General features: G+C 52.5%; 1 protein-coding gene and 4 long non-coding RNA genes across 5 annotated transcripts; all 5 read right to left on the bottom strand.

The window, feature by feature from the left end:
- Positions 1-609: 609 nt before the first annotated feature.
- On the bottom strand, positions 610-1,066 carry LOC115531835 (uncharacterized). Its single transcript, XR_003973948.1, has 3 exons — positions 959-1,066; positions 832-878; positions 610-764 (listed from the first exon to the last, which is right to left on the bottom strand). It is a non-coding gene; the product is annotated as an uncharacterized LOC115531835 (long non-coding RNA).
- Positions 1,067-4,518: 3,452 nt separating this feature from the next.
- On the bottom strand, positions 4,519-5,052 carry LOC115531836 (uncharacterized). Its single transcript, XR_003973949.1, has 3 exons — positions 4,893-5,052; positions 4,766-4,812; positions 4,519-4,698 (listed from the first exon to the last, which is right to left on the bottom strand). It is a non-coding gene; the product is annotated as an uncharacterized LOC115531836 (long non-coding RNA).
- Positions 5,053-8,630: 3,578 nt separating this feature from the next.
- On the bottom strand, positions 8,631-9,057 carry LOC115531839 (uncharacterized). Its single transcript, XR_003973952.1, has 3 exons — positions 8,980-9,057; positions 8,853-8,899; positions 8,631-8,785 (listed from the first exon to the last, which is right to left on the bottom strand). It is a non-coding gene; the product is annotated as an uncharacterized LOC115531839 (long non-coding RNA).
- Positions 9,058-12,805: 3,748 nt separating this feature from the next.
- Positions 12,806-13,179, bottom strand: LOC115531840 (uncharacterized). Its single transcript, XR_003973953.1, has 3 exons — positions 13,102-13,179; positions 12,975-13,021; positions 12,806-12,907 (listed from the first exon to the last, which is right to left on the bottom strand). It is a non-coding gene; the product is annotated as an uncharacterized LOC115531840 (long non-coding RNA).
- Positions 13,180-14,784: 1,605 nt separating this feature from the next.
- Positions 14,785-18,736, bottom strand: LOC115531834 (uncharacterized protein DDB_G0271670-like; the record flags this gene model as incomplete). Its single annotated transcript, XM_030341148.1, has 3 exons — positions 14,785-15,173; positions 16,230-16,334; positions 18,631-18,736. Coding segments are annotated over 3 exons (600 nt in total), but the record flags the coding sequence as incomplete, so codon positions are not given.

Genomic DNA, 18,736 nt, shown 5'->3' with positions numbered 1-18,736 from the left:
GTAGCTAGGATGTTTCTGCTGCTGCTGCTGGGGCTTGTAGCTAGGACGCTGCTGGGGCTGTTGCTGGTCGTAGCTAGGCTCCTGTGGCTTGTAGCTAGAAGGCTCCTGGGGCTTGTAGCTAGAAGGCTGCTGCTGCTGCTGCTGCTTCTGGGGCTTGTAGCTAGGATGTTGCTGCTGCTGCTGCTGCTGGGGCTTGTAGCTAGGATGTTGCTGCTGCTGCTGCTGCTGGGGCTTGTAGCTAGAAGGCTGCTGCTGGGGCTTGTAGCTAGGATGTTGCTGCTGCTGCTGGGGCTTGTAGCTAGGATGTTGCTGCTGCTGCTGCTGGGGCTTGTAGCTAGGATGTTGCTGCTGCTGCTGCTGGGGCTGGGGCTGGGGCTGCTGCTGGTGGTCGTAGCTAGGCTCCTGTGGCTTGTAGCTAGAAGGCTGCTGGGGCTTGTAGCTAGAAGGCTGCTGGGGCTGGGGCTTGTAGCTAGGATGTTGCTGCTGCTGGGGCTTGAAGCTAGGATGTTGCTGCTGCTGCTGCTGCTGGTCGCTAGGATATTGCTGCTGCTGGGGCTTGTAGCTAGGATGTTGCTGCTGCTTGTAGCTAGGATGTTGCTGCTGCTGGGGCTGCGGCTTGTAGCTAGGATGCTGCTGGGGCTTGTCGCTAGGATGCTGCTGCTGGGGGTGGGGCTTGTAGCTAGGAGGTTGCTGTGGCTTGTAGCTAGCAGGCTGCTGCAGCCCATACGTAGGCATCTCCGGCTCAGCATATCCGATCCTGTAAGCTGTTGTGCATACTTGTTAGCACATGGATACCTGCCTATTTAAATTAATACTTCAGCCTGAACTCACCATGTACTTGACAGCCCACATCAAGGAGTAGAGACAATTGAAGTACCCTGTTATATGAATAAAAACATATTTTAACATGTCCATGCCATTGATAACAAAATAAAGTACTCCAAAATAAAGACTTTACCTCATTATTAAAGCCATTGTTGAGGTGGCGAGCAACTGTAGTACGCCTGTGAGCCTGCCACTACAACTCCAGTAAAATGAGGAATGCTGCTGAAGCTTTATATAAGGATTCACATCTAATCCCATTCTGATCAGGCACTGATTGGTTTGAAACAAGGTGCAACTCAATCATAATCAGTGTGCCTAATGAGTTGGAACAGCAGACTTGACATCTATGCATGTTGTTCATGATGGAGTCCGCAGGTATCAGGATTATTAAACATGTATGATTGCACTGGAAGCACTCTGATAGAGCGGGAAAACCCTATGGTGTCAGAGATCCACGCAGTGTTTGGTAGCAAAGTAGCTGTGGATAAGTGTGGCTAGTATTGGTTAATCCACCCCCCACCCAGTGGTTAACTAGGGCTTATTCTTCCTTGGTCTAGTTGAGAGTATCCTGCTCCTGGTTGTAATATTTTGAGTATCACAAATAGCTAATATTGACTGTAGTTCCTGGTGTTGAGTGTTGTGTTTCAGAGTGAGTGGGGGGCTCTGGACATCGTAGAGGAAGAGCTTATGTGACCAGACCATCTCCAGGACCCTTTTAACATGGTATGGGCAGCCAGGTGAGAGGAGAAGCCTCCTGCTAGAGGTGGAACAGTGGGCCAGGCCATTGAATGTTCTGGTTCTTCAGTCATTTGACCACTTGTCGAGTAGTGCAACCTTTTGTATCTAAATTAGTTTGAATTTCTGTATTGCCAGACGTGAATTTTAAAGAGGTGAATTCAAAACACATTCAGATGACGTCTTGAAATAAGGAGGCTGCTGCTCGTAGTTTGGGGGCTTCTGCTGGTGTTCAGGAAGCTGATAGCTAGATACTAAAGATCTAATAAAAAGACTCCACACTGAACTGTTGCGTTGCATTAGACCAAAGCAGCGGCTCCTGAAAAGGCATCAAAATGGGTTTCTGCATTTGCTGCTGGCATTCAGCCTAGCCAATGACCAATTTGACCATTTAAAAGTGATATTTTTATTATTTTGTCAAATTTGGACAGTAGAACCATGTCATGGCAGGAACACAATTGAGAACTTTATATCATTGAAGGATTTGATGGAATTTTCAATGAAGCAAAAGGTACAGAATGCAAACTTCTCAACTTCTGAGTTGCTGTTGGGGCTTGTAGCTAGGATGCTTGTAGCTTGGATGCTGCGGCTGGGGCTTGTAGCTAGGATGCTGCTGGGGCTGCTGCGGCTTGTAGCTAGGATGTTGCTGCGGCTGCTGCGGCTTGTAGCTAGGATATTGCTGCGGCTGCTGCGGCTTGTAGCTAGGATATTGCTGCGGCTGCTGCGGCTGCTGGCTAGGATGTTGCTGCTGCTGCGGCTTGTAGATGGGATGTTGCTGCTGCTGGGGCTTGTAAATGGGATGTTGCTGCTGCTGGGGCTTGTAAATGGGATGTTGCTGCTGCTGGGGCTTGTAAATGGGATGTTGCTGCTGCTGGGGCTTGTAAATGGGATGCTGCTGCTGCTGGGGCTGGGGCTGTTGCTGGTCGTAGCTAGGCTGCTGTGGCTTATAACTAGAAGGCTCCTGGGGCTTGTAGCTAGAAGGCTGCTGCTGCTGCTTCTGGGGCTTGTAGCTAGAAGGCTGCTGCTTCTGGGGCTTGTAGCTAGGATGTTGCTGCTGCTGGGGCTTGTAGCTAGGATGTTGCTGCTGCTGGGGCTTGTAGCTAGGATGTTGCTGCTGCTGGGGCTGGGGCTTGTAGCTAGGATGTTGTTGCTGCTGCTGCTGGGGCTTGTAGCTAGGATGTTGCTGCTGCTGCTGCTGCTGGGGCTTGTAGCTAGGATGTTGCTGCTGCTGCTGCTGCTGGGGCTTGTAGCTAGGATGTTGCTGCTGCTGCTGGGGCTTGTAGCTAGGATGTTGCTGCTGGAGCTGCTGCTGGGGCTTGTAGCTAGGATGCTGCTGCTGCTGCTGCTGCTGCTGCTCGTAGCTAGGCTCCTGTGGCTTGTAGCTAGAAGGCTGCTGCTGCTGCTGCTGGGGCTTGTAAATGGGATGTTGCTGCTGCTGCTGGGGCTTGTAGCTAGGACGTTGCTGCTGCTGCCGGGGCTTGTCGCTAGGATGCTGCTGCTGCTGCTGGGGCTGTTGCTGCTCGTAGCTAGGCTCCTGGGGCTTGTAGCTCGAAGGCTGCTGCTGCTTCTGGGGCTTGTAGCTAGGATGTTGCTGCTGCGGCTTGTAGCTAGGATGATGTTGCTGCTGCTGCTGGGGCTGCTGGGGCTTGTAGCTAGGATGTTGCTGCTGCTGGGGCTTGTAGCTAGGATGTTGCTGCTGCTTGTCGCTAGGATGCTGCTGCTGCTGCTGCTGTTTGTCGCTAGGATGTTGCTGCTGCTGGGGCTGTTGCTGGTCGTAGCTAGGCTCCTGTGGCATATAGCTAGAAGGCTCCTGGGGCTTGTAGCTAGAAGGCTGCTGCTGCTGCTGCTTCCGGGGCTTGTAGCTAGGATGTTGCTGCTGCTGCTGCTGGGGCTTGTAGCTAGGATGTTGCTGCTGCTGCTGCTGCTGCTGGGGCTGCTGCTGCTGGGGCTTGTAGCTAGGATGTTGCTGCTGCTGCTGGGGCTTGTCGCTAGGATGTTGCTGCTGCTGCTGGGGCTTGTCGCTAGGATGTTGCTGCTGCTTCGCGGGCTTGTCGCTAGGATGCTGCTGCTGCTGCTGGTGCCGTTGCTGGTCGTAGCTAGGCTCCTGTGGCTTGTAGCTAGAAGGCTCCTGGGGCTTGTAGCTAGAAGGCTGCTGCTGGGGCTTGTAGCTAGGATGTTGCTGCTGCTGCTGCTGCTGGGGCTTGTAGCTAGGATGTTGCTGCTGCTGCTGCTGCTGCTGGGGCTTGTAGCTAGGATGTTGCTGCTGCTGCTGCTGCTGGGGCTTGTAGCTAGGATGTTGCTGCTGCTGTTGCTGCTGCTGCTGCTGGGGCTTGTAGCTAGGATGTTGCTGCTGCTGGGGCTGGGGCTTGTAGCTAGGATATTGCTGCTGCTGGGGCTTGTAGCTAGGATGTTGCTGCTGCTGCTGCTGGGGCTTGTAGCTAGGATGTTGCTGCTGCTGCTGCTGCTGCTTGTAGCTAGGATGTTGCTGCTGCTGGGGCTTGTCGCTAGGATGCTGCTGCTGCGGTTTGTAGCTAGGATGCTGCTGCTGCTGGTCGTAGCTAGGCTCCTGTGGCTTGTAGCTAGAAGGCTGCTGCTGCTGCTGGGGCTTGTAGCTAGGATGTTGCTGCTGCTGCTGCTGCTGCTGGGGCTTGTAGCTAGGATGTTGCTGCTGCTGCTGCTGGGGCTTGTAGCTAGGATGTTGCTGCTGCTGCTGCTGGGGCTGGTCGTAGCTAGGCTCCTGTTGCTTGTAGCTAGAAGGCTGCTGGGGCTTGTAGCTAGAAGGCTGCTGGGGCTTGTAGCTAGAAGGCTGCTGCTGCTGGGGCTTGTAGCTAGGATGTTGCTGCTGCTGGGGCTTGAAGCTAGGATGTTGCTGCTGCTGGGGCTTGAAGCTAGGATGTTGCTGCTGCTGCTGCTGCTGGTCGCTAGGATATTGCTGCTGCTGGGGCTTGTAGCTAGGATGTTGCTGCTGCTGGGGCTTGTCGCTAGGATGTTGCTGCTGCTGGGGCTGCGGCTTGTCGCTAGGATGCTGCTGCTGCTGGGGCTGCGGCTTGTAGCTAGGAGGTTGCTGTGGCTTGTAGCTAGCAGGCTGCTGCTGCCCATACGTAGGCATCTCCGGCTCAGCATATCCGATCCTGTAAGCTGTTGTGCATACTTGTTAGCACATGGATACCTGCCTATTTAAATTAATACTTCAGCCTGAACTCACCATGTACTTGACAGCCCACATCAAGGAGTAGAGACAATTGAAGTACCCTGTTATATGAATAAAAACATATTTTAACATGTCCATGCCATTGATAACAAAATAAAGTACTCCAAAATAAAGAATTTACCTCATTATTAAAGCCATTGTTGAGGTGGCGAGCAACTGTAGTACGCCTGTGAGCCTGCCACTACAACTCCAGTAAAATGAGGAATGCTGCTGAAGCTTTATATAAGGATTCACATCTAATCCCATTCTGATCAGGCACTGATTGGTTTGAAACAAGGTGCAACTCAATCATAATCAGCGTGCCTAATGAGTTGGAACAGCAGACTTGACATCTATGCATGTTGTTCATGATGGAGTCCGCTGGTATCAGGATTATTAAACATGTATGATTGCACTGGAAGCACTCTGATAGAGCGGGAAAACCCTATGGTGTCAGAGATCCACGCAGTGTTTGGTAGCAAAGTAGATGTGGATAAGTGTGGCTTGTATTGGTTAATCCACCCCCACCTAGTGGTTAACTAGGGCTTATTCTTCCTTGGTCTAGTTGAGAGTATCCTGCTCCTGGTTGTAATATTTTGAGTATTACAAATAGCTAATATTGACTGTAGTTCCTGGTGTTGAGTGTTGTGTTTCAGAGTGAGTGGGGGGCTCTGGACATCGTAGAGGAAGAGCTTATGTGACCAGACCATCTCCAGGACCCTTTTAACATGGTATGGGCAGCCAGGTGAGAGGAGAAGCCTCCTGCTAGAGGTGGAACAGTGGGCCAGGCCATTGAATGTTCTGGTTCTTCAGTCATTTGACCACTTGTCGAGTAGTGCAACCTTTTGTATCTAAATTAGTTTGAATTTCTGTATTGCCAGACGTGAATTTTAAAGAGGTGAATTCAAAACACATTCAGATGACGTCTTGAAATAAGGAGGCTGCTGCTCGTAGTTTGGGGGCTTCTGCTGGTGTTCAGGAAGCTGATAGCTAGATACTAAAGATCTAATAAAAAGACTCCACACTGAACTGTAGCGTTGCATTAGACCAAAGCAGCGGCTCCTGAAAAGGCATCAAAATGGGTTTCTGCATTTGCTGCTGGCATTCAGCCTAGCCAATGACCAATTTGACCATTTAAAAGTGATATTTTTATTCTTTTGTCAAATTTGGACAGTAGAACCATGTCATGGCAGGAACACAATTGAGAACTTTATATCATTGAAGGATTTGATGGAATTTTCAATGAAGCAAAAAGGTACAGAATGCAAACTTCTCAACTTCTGAGTTGCTGTTTGGGCTTGTAGCTAGGATGCTTGTAGCTTGGATGCTGCGGCTGGGGCTTGTAGCTAGGATGCTGCTGGGGCTGCTGCGGCTTGTAGCTAGGATGTTGCTGCGGCTTGTAGCTAGGATGTTGCTGCTGCTGCTGCTGCTGCGGCTGGTAGCTAGGATGTTGCTGCTGCTGCTGCGGCTTGTAGATGGGATGTTGCTGGGGCTTGTAGATGGGATGTTGCTGCTGCTGGGGCTTGTAGATGGGATGTTGCTGCTGCGGCTTGTAAATGGGATGTTGCTGCTGCTGCGGCTTGTCGCTAGGATGTTGCTGCTGCTGGGGCTTGTCGCTAGGATGCTGCTGCTGCTAGGGCTGTTGCTGGTCGTAGCTAGGCTCCTGTGGCTTATAACTAGAAGGCTCCTGGGGCTTGTAGCTAGAAGGCTGCTGCTGCTGCTGCTTCTGGGGCTTGTAGCTAGGATGTTGCTGCTGCTGGGGCTTGTAGCTAGGATGTTGCTGCTGCTGGGGCTTGTAGCTAGGATGTTGCTGCTGCTGGGGCTTGTAGCTAGGATGTTGCTGCTGCTGGGGCTTGTAGCTAGGATGTTGCTGCTGCTGGGGCTTGTAGCTAGGATGTTGCTGCTGCTGCTGCTGGGGCTTGTAGCTAGGATGTTGCTGCTGCTGCTGGGGCTTGTAGCTAGGATGTTGCTGCTGCTGCTGGGGCTTGTAGCTAGGATGTTGCTGCTGCTGCTGGGGCTTGTAGCTAGGATGTTGCTGCTGCTGCTGCTGCTGCTGCTGGGGCTTGTAGCTAGGATGTTGCTGCTGCTGCTGGGGCTTGTAGCTAGGATGTTGCTGCTGCTGCTGCTGCTGGGGCTTGTAGCTAGGATGTTGCTGCTGCTGCTGGGGCTTGTAGCTAGGATGTTGCTGCTGCTGCTGCTGGGGCTTGTAGCTAGGATGTTGCTGCTGGAGCTGCTGCTGGGGCTTGTAGCTAGGATGCTGCTGCTGCTGCTGCTGCTGCTCGTAGCTAGGCTCCTGTGGCTTGTAGCTAGAAGGCTGCTGCTGCTGGGGCTTGTAAATGGGATATTGCTGCTGCTGCTGGGGCTTGTAGCTAGGATGTTGCTGCTGCTGCTGGGGCTTGTCGCTAGGATACTGCTGCTGCTGGGGCTGTTGCTGCTCGTAGCTAGGCTCCTGGGGCTTGTAGCTAGATGGCTGCTGCTGCTGCTGCTGCTTCTGGGGCTCGTAGCTAGGATGTTGCTGCTGCTGCTGCTGGGGCTTGTAGCTAGGATGATGTTGCTGCTGCTGCTGCTGGGGCTTGTAGCTAGGATGATGCTGCTGCTGCTGCTGCTGCTGGGGCTTGTAGGTAGGATGCTGCTGCTGCTGCTGCTGCTGCTGCTGCTGCTGCTGCTGCTGCTGCTGCTGGGGCTTGTAGCTAGGATGTTGCTGCTGCTTGTCGCTAGGATGCTGCTGCTGCTGTTTGTCGCTAGGATGCTGCTGCTGCTGGGGCTGGTCGTAGCTAGGCTCCTGTGGCATATAGCTAGAAGGCTCCTGGGGCTTGTAGCTAGAAGGCTGCTGCTGCTGCTTCTTGGGCTTGTAGCTAGGATGTTGCTGCTGCTGCTGCTGCTGGGGCTTGTAGCTAGGATGTTGCTGCTGCTGCTGGAGCTGCTGCTGGGGCTTGTAGCTAGGATGTTGCTGCTGCTGGGGCTTGTAGCTAGGATGTTGCTGCTGCTGCTGGGGCTTGTAGCTAGGATGTTGCTGCTGCTGCTGGGGCTTGTCGCTAGGATGCTGCTGCTGCTGCTGCTGGTCGTAGCTAGGCTCCTGTGGCTTGTAGCTAGAAGGCTCCTGGGGCTTGTAGCTAGAAGGCTGCTGCTGCTGCTGGGGCTTGTAGCTAGGATGTTGCTGCTGCTGCTGCTGCTGGGGCTTGTAGCCAGGATGTTGCTGCTGCTGCTGCTGCTGGGGCTTGTAGCTAGGATGTTGCTGCTGCTGCTGCTGCTGGGGCTGCTGGGGCTTGTAGCTAGGATGTTGCTGCTGCTGGGGCTTGTAGCTAGGATGTTGCTGCTGCTGGGGCTTGTAGCTAGGGTGTTGTTGCTGCTGCTGCTGCTGGGGCTTGTAGCTAGGATGTTGCTGCTGCTGGGGCTTGTCGCTAGGATGCTGCTGCTGCGGTTTGTAGCTAGGATGCTGCTGCTGCTGCTGCTGGTGGTCGTAGCTAGGCTCCTGTGGCTTGTAGCTAGAAGGCTGCTGCTGCTGGGGCTTGTAGCTAGGATGTTGCTGCTGCTGCTGCTGGGGCTTGTAGCTAGGATGTTGCTGCTGCTGCTGCTGGGGCTTGTAGCTAGGATGTTGCTGCTGCTGCTGCTGCTGCTGCTGGGGCTGGTCGTAGCTAGGCTCCTGTGGCTTGTAGCTAGAAGGCTGCTGGGGCTTGTAGCTAGAAGGCTGCTGGGGCTTGTAGCTAGAAGGCTGCTGCTGCTGCTGGGGCTTGTAGCTAGGATGTTGCTGCTGCTGGGGCTTGAAGCTAGGATGTTGCTGCTGCTGCTGCTGCTGCTGGTCGCTAGGATATTGCTGCTGCTGGGGCTTGTAGCTAGGATGTTGCTGCTGCTTGTAGCTAGGATGTTGCTGCTGCTGGGGCTGCGGCTTGTAGCTAGGATGCTGCTGGGGCTTGTCGCTAGGATGCTGCTGCTGGGGGTGGGGCTTGTAGCTAGGAGGTTGCTGTGGCTTGTAGCTAGCAGGCTGCTGCAGCCCATACGTAGGCATCTCCGGCTCAGCATATCCGATCCTGTAAGCTGTTGTGCATACTTGTTAGCACATGGATACCTGCCTATTTAAATTAATACTTCAGCCTGAACTCACCATGTACTTGACAGCCCACATCAAGGAGTAGAGACAATTGAAGTACCCTGTTATATGAATAAAAACATATTTTAACATGTCCATGCCATTGATAACAAAATAAAGTACTCCAAAATAAAGAATTTACCTCATCATTAAAGCCATTGTTGAGGTGGCGAGCAACTGTAGTACGCCTGTGAGCCTGCCACTACAACTCCAGTAAAATGAGGAATGCTGCTGAAGCTTTATATAAGGATTCACATCTAATCCCATTCTGATCAGGCACTGATTGGTTTGAAACAAGGTGCAACTCAATCATAATCAGTGTGCCTAATGAGTTGGAACAGCAGACTTGACATCTATGCATGTTGTTCATGATGGAGTCCGCAGGTATCAGGATTATTAAACATGTATGATTGCACTGGAAGCACTCTGATAGAGCGGGAAAACCCTTTGGTGTCAGAGATCCACGCAGTGTTTGGTAGCAAAGTAGATGTGGATAAGTGTGGCTAGTATTGGTTAATCCACCCCCCACTTAGTGGTTAACTAGGGCTTATTCTTCCTTGGTCTAGTTGAGAGTATCCTGCTCCTGGTTGTAATATTTTGAGTATTACAAATAGCTAATATTGACTGTAGTTCCTGGTGTTGAATGTTGTGTTTCAGAGTGAGTGGGGGGCTCTGGACATCGTAGAGGAAGAGCTTATGTGACCAGACCATCTCCAGGACCCTTTTAACATGGTATGGGCAGCCAGGTGAGAGGAGAAGCCTCCTGCTAGAGGTGGAACAGTGGGCCAGGCCATTGAATGTTCTGGTTCTTCAGTCATTTGACCACTTGTCGAGTAGTGCAACCTTTTGTATCTAAATTAGTTTGAATTTCTGTATTGCCAGACGTGAATTTTAAAGAGGTGAATTCAAAACACATTCAGATGACGTCTTGAAATAAGGAGGCTGCTGCTCGTAGTTTGGGGGCTTCTGCTGGTGTTCAGGAAGCTGATAGCTAGATACTAAAGATCTAATAAAAAGACTCCACACTGAACTGTAGCGTTGCATTAGACCAAAGCAGCGGCTCCTGAAAAGGCATCAAAATGGGTTTCTGCATTTGCTGCTGGCATTCAGCCTAGCCAATGACCAATTTGACCATTTAAAAGTGATATTTTTATTCTTTTGTCAAATTTGGACAGTAGAACCATGTCATGGCAGGAACACAATTGAGAACTTTATATCATTGAAGGATTTGATGGAATTTTCAATGAAGCAAAAAGGTACAGAATGCAAACTTCTCAACTTCTGAGTTGCTGTTGGGCTTGTAGCTAGGATGCTTGTAGCTTGGATGCTGCGGCTGGGGCTTGTAGCTAGGATGCTGCTGGGGCTGCTGCGGCTTGTAGCTAGGATGTTGCTGCTGCTGCTGCTGCGGCTTGTAGCTAGGATGTTGCTGCTGCTGCTGCTGCGGCTGCTGCGGCTTGTAGATGGGATGTTGCTGCTGCTGGGGCTTGTAGATGGGATGTTGCTGCTGCTGGGGCTTGTAGATGGGATGTTGCTGCTGAGGCTTGTAAATGGGATGTTGCTGCTGCTGCGGCTTGTCGCTAGGATGCTGCTGCTGCTGGGGCTTGTCGCTAGGATGCTGCTGGGGCTGTTGCTGGTCGTAGCTAGGCTCCTGTGGCTTATAACTAGAAGGCTGCTGCTGCTGCTGCTGCTTCTGGGGCTTGTAGCTAGGATGTTGCTGCTGCTGGGGCTTGTAGCTAGGATGTTGCTGCTGCTGGGGCTTGTAGCTAGGATGTTGCTGCTGCTGGGGCTTGTAGCTAGGATGTTGCTGCTGCTGCTGGGGCTTGTAGCTAGGATGTTGCTGCTGCTGCTGGGGCTTGTAGCTAGGATGTTGCTGCTGCTGCTGGGGCTTGTAGCTAGGATGTTGCTGCTGCTGCTGGGGCTTGTAGCTAGGATGTTGCTGCTGCTGCTGGGGCTTGTAGCTAGGATGTTGCTGCTGCTGCTGGGGCTTGTAGCTAGGATGTTGCTGCTGCTGCTGGGGCTTGTAGCTAGGATGTTGCTGCTGCTGCTGCTGCTGGGGCTTGTAGCTAGGATGTTGCTGCTGCTGCTGCTGCTGCTGCTGCTGCTGCTGCTGCTGGGGCTTGTAGCTAGGATGTTGCTGCTGCTGCTGCTGCTGCTGCTGGGGCTTGTAGCTAGGATGTTGCTGCTGCTGCTGCTGCTGCTGGGGCTTGTAGCTAGGATGTTGCTGCTGGAGCTGCTGCTGGGGCTTGTAGCTAGGATGCTGCTGCTGCTGCTGCTCGTAGCTAGGCTCCTGTGGCTTGTAGCTAGAAGGCTGCTGCTGCTGGGGCTTGTAAATGGGATATTGCTGCTGGGGCTTGTAGCTAGGATGTTGCTGCTGCTGCTGGGGCTTGTCGCTAGGATGCTGCTGCTGCTGCTGGGGCTGTTGCTGCTCGTAGCTAGGCTCCTGGGGCTTGTAGCTAGATGGCTGCTGCTGCTGCTGCTTCTGGGGCTCGTAGCTAGGATGTTGCTGCTGCTGCTGCTGCTGGGGCTTGTAGCTAGGATGATGTTGCTGCTGCTGCTGCTGGGGCTTGTAGCTAGGATGATGCTGCTGCTGCTGCTGGGGCTTGTAGCTAGGATGATGCTGCTGCTGCTGCTGCTGCTGGGGCTTGTAGCTAGGATGTTGCTGCTGCTGCTTGTCACTAGGATGCTGCTGCTGCTGCTGCTGCTGTTTGTCGCTAGGATGCTGCTGCTGCTGCTGGGGCTGGTCGTAGCTAGGCTCCTGTGGCATATAGCTAGAAGGCTCCTGGGGCTTGTAGCTAGAAGGCTGCTGCTGCTGCTGCTTCTTGGGCTTGTAGCTAGGATGTTGCTGCTGCTGCTGCTGCTGCTGGGGCTTGTAGCTAGGATGTTGCTGCTGCTGCTGAGGCTTGTAGCTAGGATGTTGCTGCTGCTGCTGGGGCTTGTAGCTAGGATGTTGCTGCTGCTGCTGGGGCTTGTCGCTAGGATGCTGCTGCTGCTGGTCGTAGCTAGGCTCCTGTGGCTTGTAGCTAGAAGGCTCCTGGGGCTTGTAGCTAGAAGGCTGCTGCTGCTGCTGGGGCTTGTAGCTAGGATGTTGCTGCTGCTGCTGCTGGGGCTTGTAGCCAGGATGTTGCTGCTGCTGCTGCTGCTGCTGCTGGGGCTTGTAGCTAGGATGTTGCTGCTGCTGCTGGGGCTTGTAGCTAGTATGCTGCTGCTGCTGGGGCTTGTAGCTAGTATGTTGCTGCTGCTGGGGCTTGTAGCTAGGATGTTGCTGCTGCTGCTGCTGCTGCTGGGGCTTGTAGCTAGGATGTTGCTGCTGCTGCTGCTGCTGGGGCTTGTAGCTAGGATGTTGCTGCTGGGGCTTGTAGCTAGGATGTTGCTGCTGCTGCTGCTGGGGCTTGTAGCTAGGATGTTGCTGCTGCTGCTGCTGGGGCTTGTAGCTAGGATGTTGCTGCTGCTGGGGCTTGTCGCTAGGATGCTGCTGCTGCGGTTTGTAGCTAGGATGCTGCTGCTGCTGCTGCTGCTGGTGGTCGTAGCTAGGCTCCTGTGGCTTGTAGCTAGAAGGCTGCTGCTGCTGGGGCTTGTAGCTAGGATGTTGCTGCTGCTGCTGCTGGGGCTTGTAGCTAGGATGTTGCTGCTGCTGCTGCTGGGGCTTGTAGCTAGGATGTTGCTGCTGCTGCTGCTGCTGCTGCTGCTGGTCGTAGCTAGGCTCCTGTGGCTTGTAGCTAGAAGGCTGCTGGGGCTTGTAGCTAGAAGGCTGCTGCTGCTGGGGCTTGTAGCTAGGATGTTGCTGCTGCTGGGGCTTGAAGCTAGGATGTTGCTGCTGCTGCTTCTGCTGGTCGCTAGGATATTGCTGCTGCTGGGGCTTGTAGCTAGGATGTTGCTGCTGCTGGGGCTTGTAGCTAGGATGTTGCTGCTGCTGGGGCTGCGGCTTGTAGCTAGGATGCTGCTGGGGCTTGTCGCTAGGATGCTGCTGCTGGGGTGGGGCTTGTAGCTAGGAGGTTGCTGTGGCTTGTAGCTAGCAGGCTGCTGCAGCCCATACGTAGGCATCTCCGGCTCAGCATATCCGATCCTGTAAGCTGTTGTGCATACTTGTTAGCACATGGATACCTGCCTATTTAAATTAATACTTCAGCCTGAACTCACCATGTACTTGACAGCCCACATCAAGGAGTAGAGACAATTGAAGTACCCTGTTATATGAATAAAAACATATTTTAACATGTCCATGCCATTGATAACAAAATAAAGTACTCCAAAATAAAGAATTTACCTCATCATTAAAGCCATTGTTGAGGTGGCGAGCAACTGTAGTACGCCTGTGAGCCTGCCACTACAACTCCAGTAAAATGAGGAATGCTGCTGAAGCTTTATATAAGGATTCACATCTAATCCCATTCTGATCAGGCACTGATTGGTTTGAAACAAGGTGCAACTCAATCATAATCAGTGTGCCTAATGAGTTGGAACAGCAGACTTGACATCTATGCATGTTGTTCATGATGGAGTCCGCAGGTATCAGGATTATTAAACATGTATGATTGCACTGGAAGCACTCTGATAGAGCGGGAAAACCCTATGGTGTCAGAGATCCACGCAGTGTTTGGTAGCAAAGTAGATGTGGATAAGTGTGGCTAGTATTGGTTAATCCACCCCCCACCTAGTGGTTAACTAGGGCTTATTCTTCCTTGGTCTAGTTGAGAGTATCCTGCTCCTGGTTGTAATATTTTGAGTATTACAAATAGCTAATATTGACTGTAGTTCCTGGTGTTGAGTGTTGTGTTTCAGAGTGAGTGGGGGGCTCTGGACATCGTAGAGGAAGAGCTTATGTGACCAGACCCATCTCCAGGACCCTTTTAACATGGTATGGGCAGCCAGGTGAGAGGAGAAGCCTCCTGCTAGAGGTGGAACAGTGGGCCAGGCCATTGAATGTTCTGGTTCTTCAGTCATTTGACCACTTGTCGAGTAGTGCAACCTTTTGTATCTAAATTAGTTTGAATTTCTGTATTGCCAGACGTGAATTTTAAAGAGGTGAATTCAAAACACATTCAGATGACGTCTTGAAATAAGGAGGCTGCTGCTCGTAGTTTGGGGGCTTCTGCTGGTGTTCAGGAAGCTGATAGCTAGATACTAAAGATCTAATAAAAAGACTCCACACTGAACTGTAGCGTTGCATTAGACCAAAGCAGCGGCTCCTGAAAAGGCATCAAAATGGGTTTCTGCATTTGCTGCTGGCATTCAGCCTAGCCAATGACCAATTTGACCATTTAAAAGTGATATTTTTATTCTTTTGTCAAATTTGGACAGTAGAACCATGTCATGGCAGGAACACAATTGAGAACTTTATATCATTGAAGGATTTGATGGAATTTTCAATGAAGCAAAAGGTACAGAATGCAAACTTCTCAACTTCTGAGTTGCTGTTGGGGCTTGTAGCTAGGATGCTTGTAGCTTGGATGCTGCGGCTGGGGCTTGTAGCTAGGATGCTGCTGGGGCTGCTGCGGCTTGTAGCTAGGATGTTGCTGCGGCTGCTGCGGCTGCTGCGGCTGCTGGGGCTTGTGGCTAGGATGTTGCTGCTGCTGCTGCGGCTTGTAGATGGGATGTTGCTGCTGCTGGGGCTTGTAAATGGGATGTTGCTGCTGCTGGGGCTTGTAAATGGGATGTTGCTGCTGCTGCTGCTGGGGCTTGTAAATGGGATGTTGCTGCTGCTGGGGCTTGTCGCTAGGATGTTGCTGCTGCTGGGGCTTGTCGCTAGGATGCTGCTGCTGCTGCTGCTGGGGCTGTTGCTGGTCGTAGCTAGGCTGCTGTGGCTTATAACTAGAAGGCTCCTGGGGCTTGTAGCTAGAAGGCTGCTGCTGCTGCTTCTGGGGCTTGTAGCTAGGATGTTGCTGCTGCTGGGGCTTGTAGCTAGGATGTTGCTGCTGCTGGGGCTTGTAGCTAGGATGTTTCTGCTGCTGGGGCTGGGGCTTGTAGCTAGGATGTTGTTGCTGCTGCTGGGGCTTGTAGCTAGGATGTTGCTGCTGCTGCTGCTGCGGCTGCTGGGGCTTGTAGCTAGGATGTTGCTGCTGCTGCTGCTGGGGCTTGTAGCTAGGATGTTGCTGCTGCTGCTGCTGCTGCTGGGGCTTGTAGCTAGGATGTTGCTGCTGGAGCTGCTGCTGGGGCTTGTAGCTAGGATGCTGCTGCTGCTGCTGCTGCTGCTGCTCGTAGCTAGGCTCCTGTGGCTTGTAGCTAGAAGGCTGCTGCTGCTGCTGCTGCTGGGGCTTGTAGCTAGGATGTTGCTGCTGCTGCTGGGGCTTGTCGCTAGGATGCTGCTGCTGCTGCTGCTGGGGCTGTTGCTGCTCGTAGCTAGGCTCCTGGGGCCTGTAGCTAGAAGGCTGCTGCTGCTTCTGGGGCTTGTAGCTAGGATGTTGCTGCTGCGGCTTGTAGCTAGGATGATGTTGCTGCTGCTGGGGCTGCTGGGGCTTGTAGCTAGGATGTTGCTGCTGCTGGGGCTTGTAGCTAGGATGTTGCTGCTGCTTGTCGCTAGGATGCTGCTGCTGCTGCTGTTTGTCGCTAGGATGTTGCTGCTGCTGGGGCTGTTGCTGGTCGTAGCTAGGCTCCTGTGGCATATAGGTAGAAGGCTCCTGGGGCTTGTAGCTAGAAGGCTGCTGCTGCTGCTGCTTCCGGGGCTTGTAGCTAGGATGTTGCTGCTGCTGCTGCTGGGGCTTGTAGCTAGGATGTTGCTGCTGCTGCTGCTGCTGGGGCTGCTGCTGGGGCTTGTAGCTAGGATGTTGCTGCTGCTGCTGGGGCTTGTCGCTAGGATGTTGCTGCTGCTGCTGGGGCTTGTCGCTAGGATGTTGCTGCTGCTGCGCGGGCTTGTCGCTAGGATGCTGCTGCTGCTGCTGGTGCTGTTGCTGGTCGTAGCTAGGCTCCTGTGGCTTGTAGCTAGAAGGCTCCTGGGGCTTGTAGCTAGAAGGCTGCTGCTGGGGCTTGTAGCTAGGATGTTGCTGCTGCTGCTGCTGGGGCTTGTAGCTAGGATGTTGCTGCTGCTGCTGGGGCTTGTAGCTAGGATGTTGCTGCTGCTGCTGCTGCTGGGGCTTGTAGCTAGGATGTTGCTGCTGCTGGGGCTTGTAGCTAGGATGTTGCTGCTGCTGGGGCTGGGGCTTGTAGCTAGGATATTGCTGCTGCTGGGGCTTGTAGCTAGGATGTTGCTGCTGCTGCTGCTGGGGCTTGTAGCTAGGATGTTGCTGCTGCTGCTTCTGCTGCTGCGGCTTGTAGCTAGGATGTTGCTGCTGCTGGGGCTTGTCGCTAGGATGCTGCTGCTGCGGTTTGTAGCTAGGATGCTGCTGCTGCTGGTCGTAGCTAGGCTCCTGTGGCTTGTAGCTAGAAGGCTGCTGGGGCTTGTAGCTAGGATGTTGCTGCTGCTGCTGCTGCTGCTGGGGCTTGTAGCTAGGATGTTGCTGCTGCTGCTGCTGGGGCTTGTAGCTAGGATGTTGCTGCTGCTGCTGCTGCTGGGGCTGGTCGTAGCTAGGCTCCTGTTGCTTGTAGCTAGAAGGCTGCTGGGGCTTGTAGCTAGAAGGCTGCTGGGGCTTGTAGCTAGAAGGCTGCTGGGGCTGGGGCTTGTAGCTAGGATGTTGCTGCTGCTGGGGCTTGAAGCTAGGATGTTGCTGCTGTTGCTGCTGCTGCTGCTGGTCGCTAGGATATTGCTGCTGCTGGGGCTTGTAGCTAGGATGTTGCTGCTGCTGGGGCTTGTCGCTAGGATGTTGCTGCTGCTGGGGCTGCGGCTTGTCGCTAGGGTGCTGCTGCTGCTGCTGGGGCTGCGGCTTGTAGCTAGGAGGTTGCTGTGGCTTGTAGCTAGCAGGCTGCTGCTGCCCATACGTAGGCATCTCCGGCTCAGCATATCCGATCCTGTAAGCTGTTGTGCATACTTGTTAGCACATGGATACCTGCCTATTTAAATTAATACTTCAGCCTGAACTCACCATGTACTTGACAGCCCACATCAAGGAGTAGAGACAATTGAAGTACCCTGTTATATGAATAAAAACATATTTTAACATGTCCATGCCATTGATAACAAAATAAAGTACTCCAAAGTAAAGAATTTACCTCATTATTAAAGCCATTGTTGAGGTGGCGAGCAACTGTAGTACGCCTGTGAGCCTGCCACTACAACTCCAGTAAAATGAGGAATGCTGCTGAAGCTTTATATAAGGATTCACATCTAATCCCATTCTGATCAGGCACTGATTGGTTTGAAACAAGGTGCAACTCAATCATAATCAGCGTGCCTAATGAGTTGGAACAGCAGACTTGACATCTAAGCATGTTGTTCATGATGGAGTCCGCAGGTATCAGGATTATTAAACATGTATGATTGCACTGGAAGCACTCTGATAGAGCGGGAAAACCCTATGGTGTCAGAGATCCACGCAGTGTTTGGTAGCAAAGTAGATGTGGATAAGTGTTGCTAACATTGGTTAATCCACCCCCCACCTAGTGGTTAACTAGGGCTTATTCTTCCTTGGTCTAGTTGAGAGTATCTTGCTCCTGGTTGTAATATTTTGAGTATTACAAATAGCTAATATTGACTGTAGTTCCTGGTGTTGAATGTTGTGTTTCAGAGTGAGTGGGGGGCTCTGGACATCGTAGAGGAAGAGCTTATGTGACCAGACCATCTCCAGGACCCTTTTAACATGGTATGGGCAGCCAGGTGAGAGGAGAAGCCTCCTGCTAGAGGTGGAACAGTGGGCCAGGCCATTGAATGTTCTGGTTCTTCAGTCATTTGACCACTTGTCGAGTAGTGCAACCTTTTGTATCTAAATTAGTTTGAATTTCTGTATTGCCAGACGTGAATTTTAAAGAGGTGAATTCAAAACACATTCAGATGACGTCTTGAAATAAGGAGGCTGCTGCTCGTAGTTTGGGGGCTTCTGCTGGTGTTCAGGAAGCTGATAGCTAGATACTAAAGATCTAATAAAAAGACTCCACACTGAACTGTAGCGTTGCATTAGACCAAAGCAGCGGCTCCTGAAAAGGCATCAAAATGCGTTTCTGCATTTGCTGCTGGCATTCAGCCTAGCCAATGACCAATTTGACCATTTAAAAGTGATATTTTTATTCTTTTGTCAAATTTGGACAGTAGAACCATGTCATGGCAGGAACACAATTGAGAACTTTATATCATTGAAGGATTTGATGGAATTTTCAATGAAGCAAAAGGTACAGAATGCAAACTTCTCAACTTCTGAGTTGCTGTTGGGGCTTGTAGCTAGGATGCTTGTAGCTTGGATGCTGCGGCTGGGGCTTGTAGCTAGGATGCTGCTGGGGCTGCTGCGGCTTGTAGCTAGGATGTTGCTGCGGCTGCTGCGGCTGCTGCGGCTGCTGGGGCTTGTGGCTAGGATGTTGCTGCTGCTGCTGCTGCGGCTTGTAGATGGGATGTTGCTGCTGCTGGGGCTTGTAAATGGGATGTTGCTGCTGCTGGGGCTTGTGAATGGGATGTTGCTGCTGCTGCTGCTGGGGCTTGTAAATGGGATGTTGCTGCTGCTGGGGCTTGTCGCTAGGATGTTGCTGCTGCTGGGGCTTGTCGCTAGGATGCTGCTGCTGCTGCTGCTGGGGCTGTTGCTGGTCGTAGCTAGGCTGCTGTGGCTTATAACTAGAAGGCTCCTGGGGCTTGTAGCTAGAAGGCTGCTGCTGCTGCTGCTTCTGGGGCTTGTAGCTAGGATGTTGCTGCTGCTGGGGCTTGTAGCTAGGATGTTGCTGCTGCTGGGGCTTGTAGCTAGGATGTTGCTGCTGCTGCTGGGGCTTGTAGCTAGGATGTTGCTGCTGCTGCTGCTGCTGCTGGGGCTTGTAGCTAGGATGTTGCTGCTGCTGCTGCTGCTGCTGCTGGGGCTTGTAGCTAGGATGGTGCTGCTGCTGCTGCTGCTGCT

This window comes from Gadus morhua, chromosome 19 (genome assembly GCF_902167405.1).
Source record: "Gadus morhua chromosome 19, gadMor3.0, whole genome shotgun sequence".
Lineage (NCBI taxonomy): Eukaryota > Metazoa > Chordata > Actinopteri > Gadiformes > Gadidae > Gadus > Gadus morhua.
The sequence above is the reverse complement of the archived record's forward strand: the minus strand, read 5'-3'. Positions and strand labels throughout refer to the sequence as shown.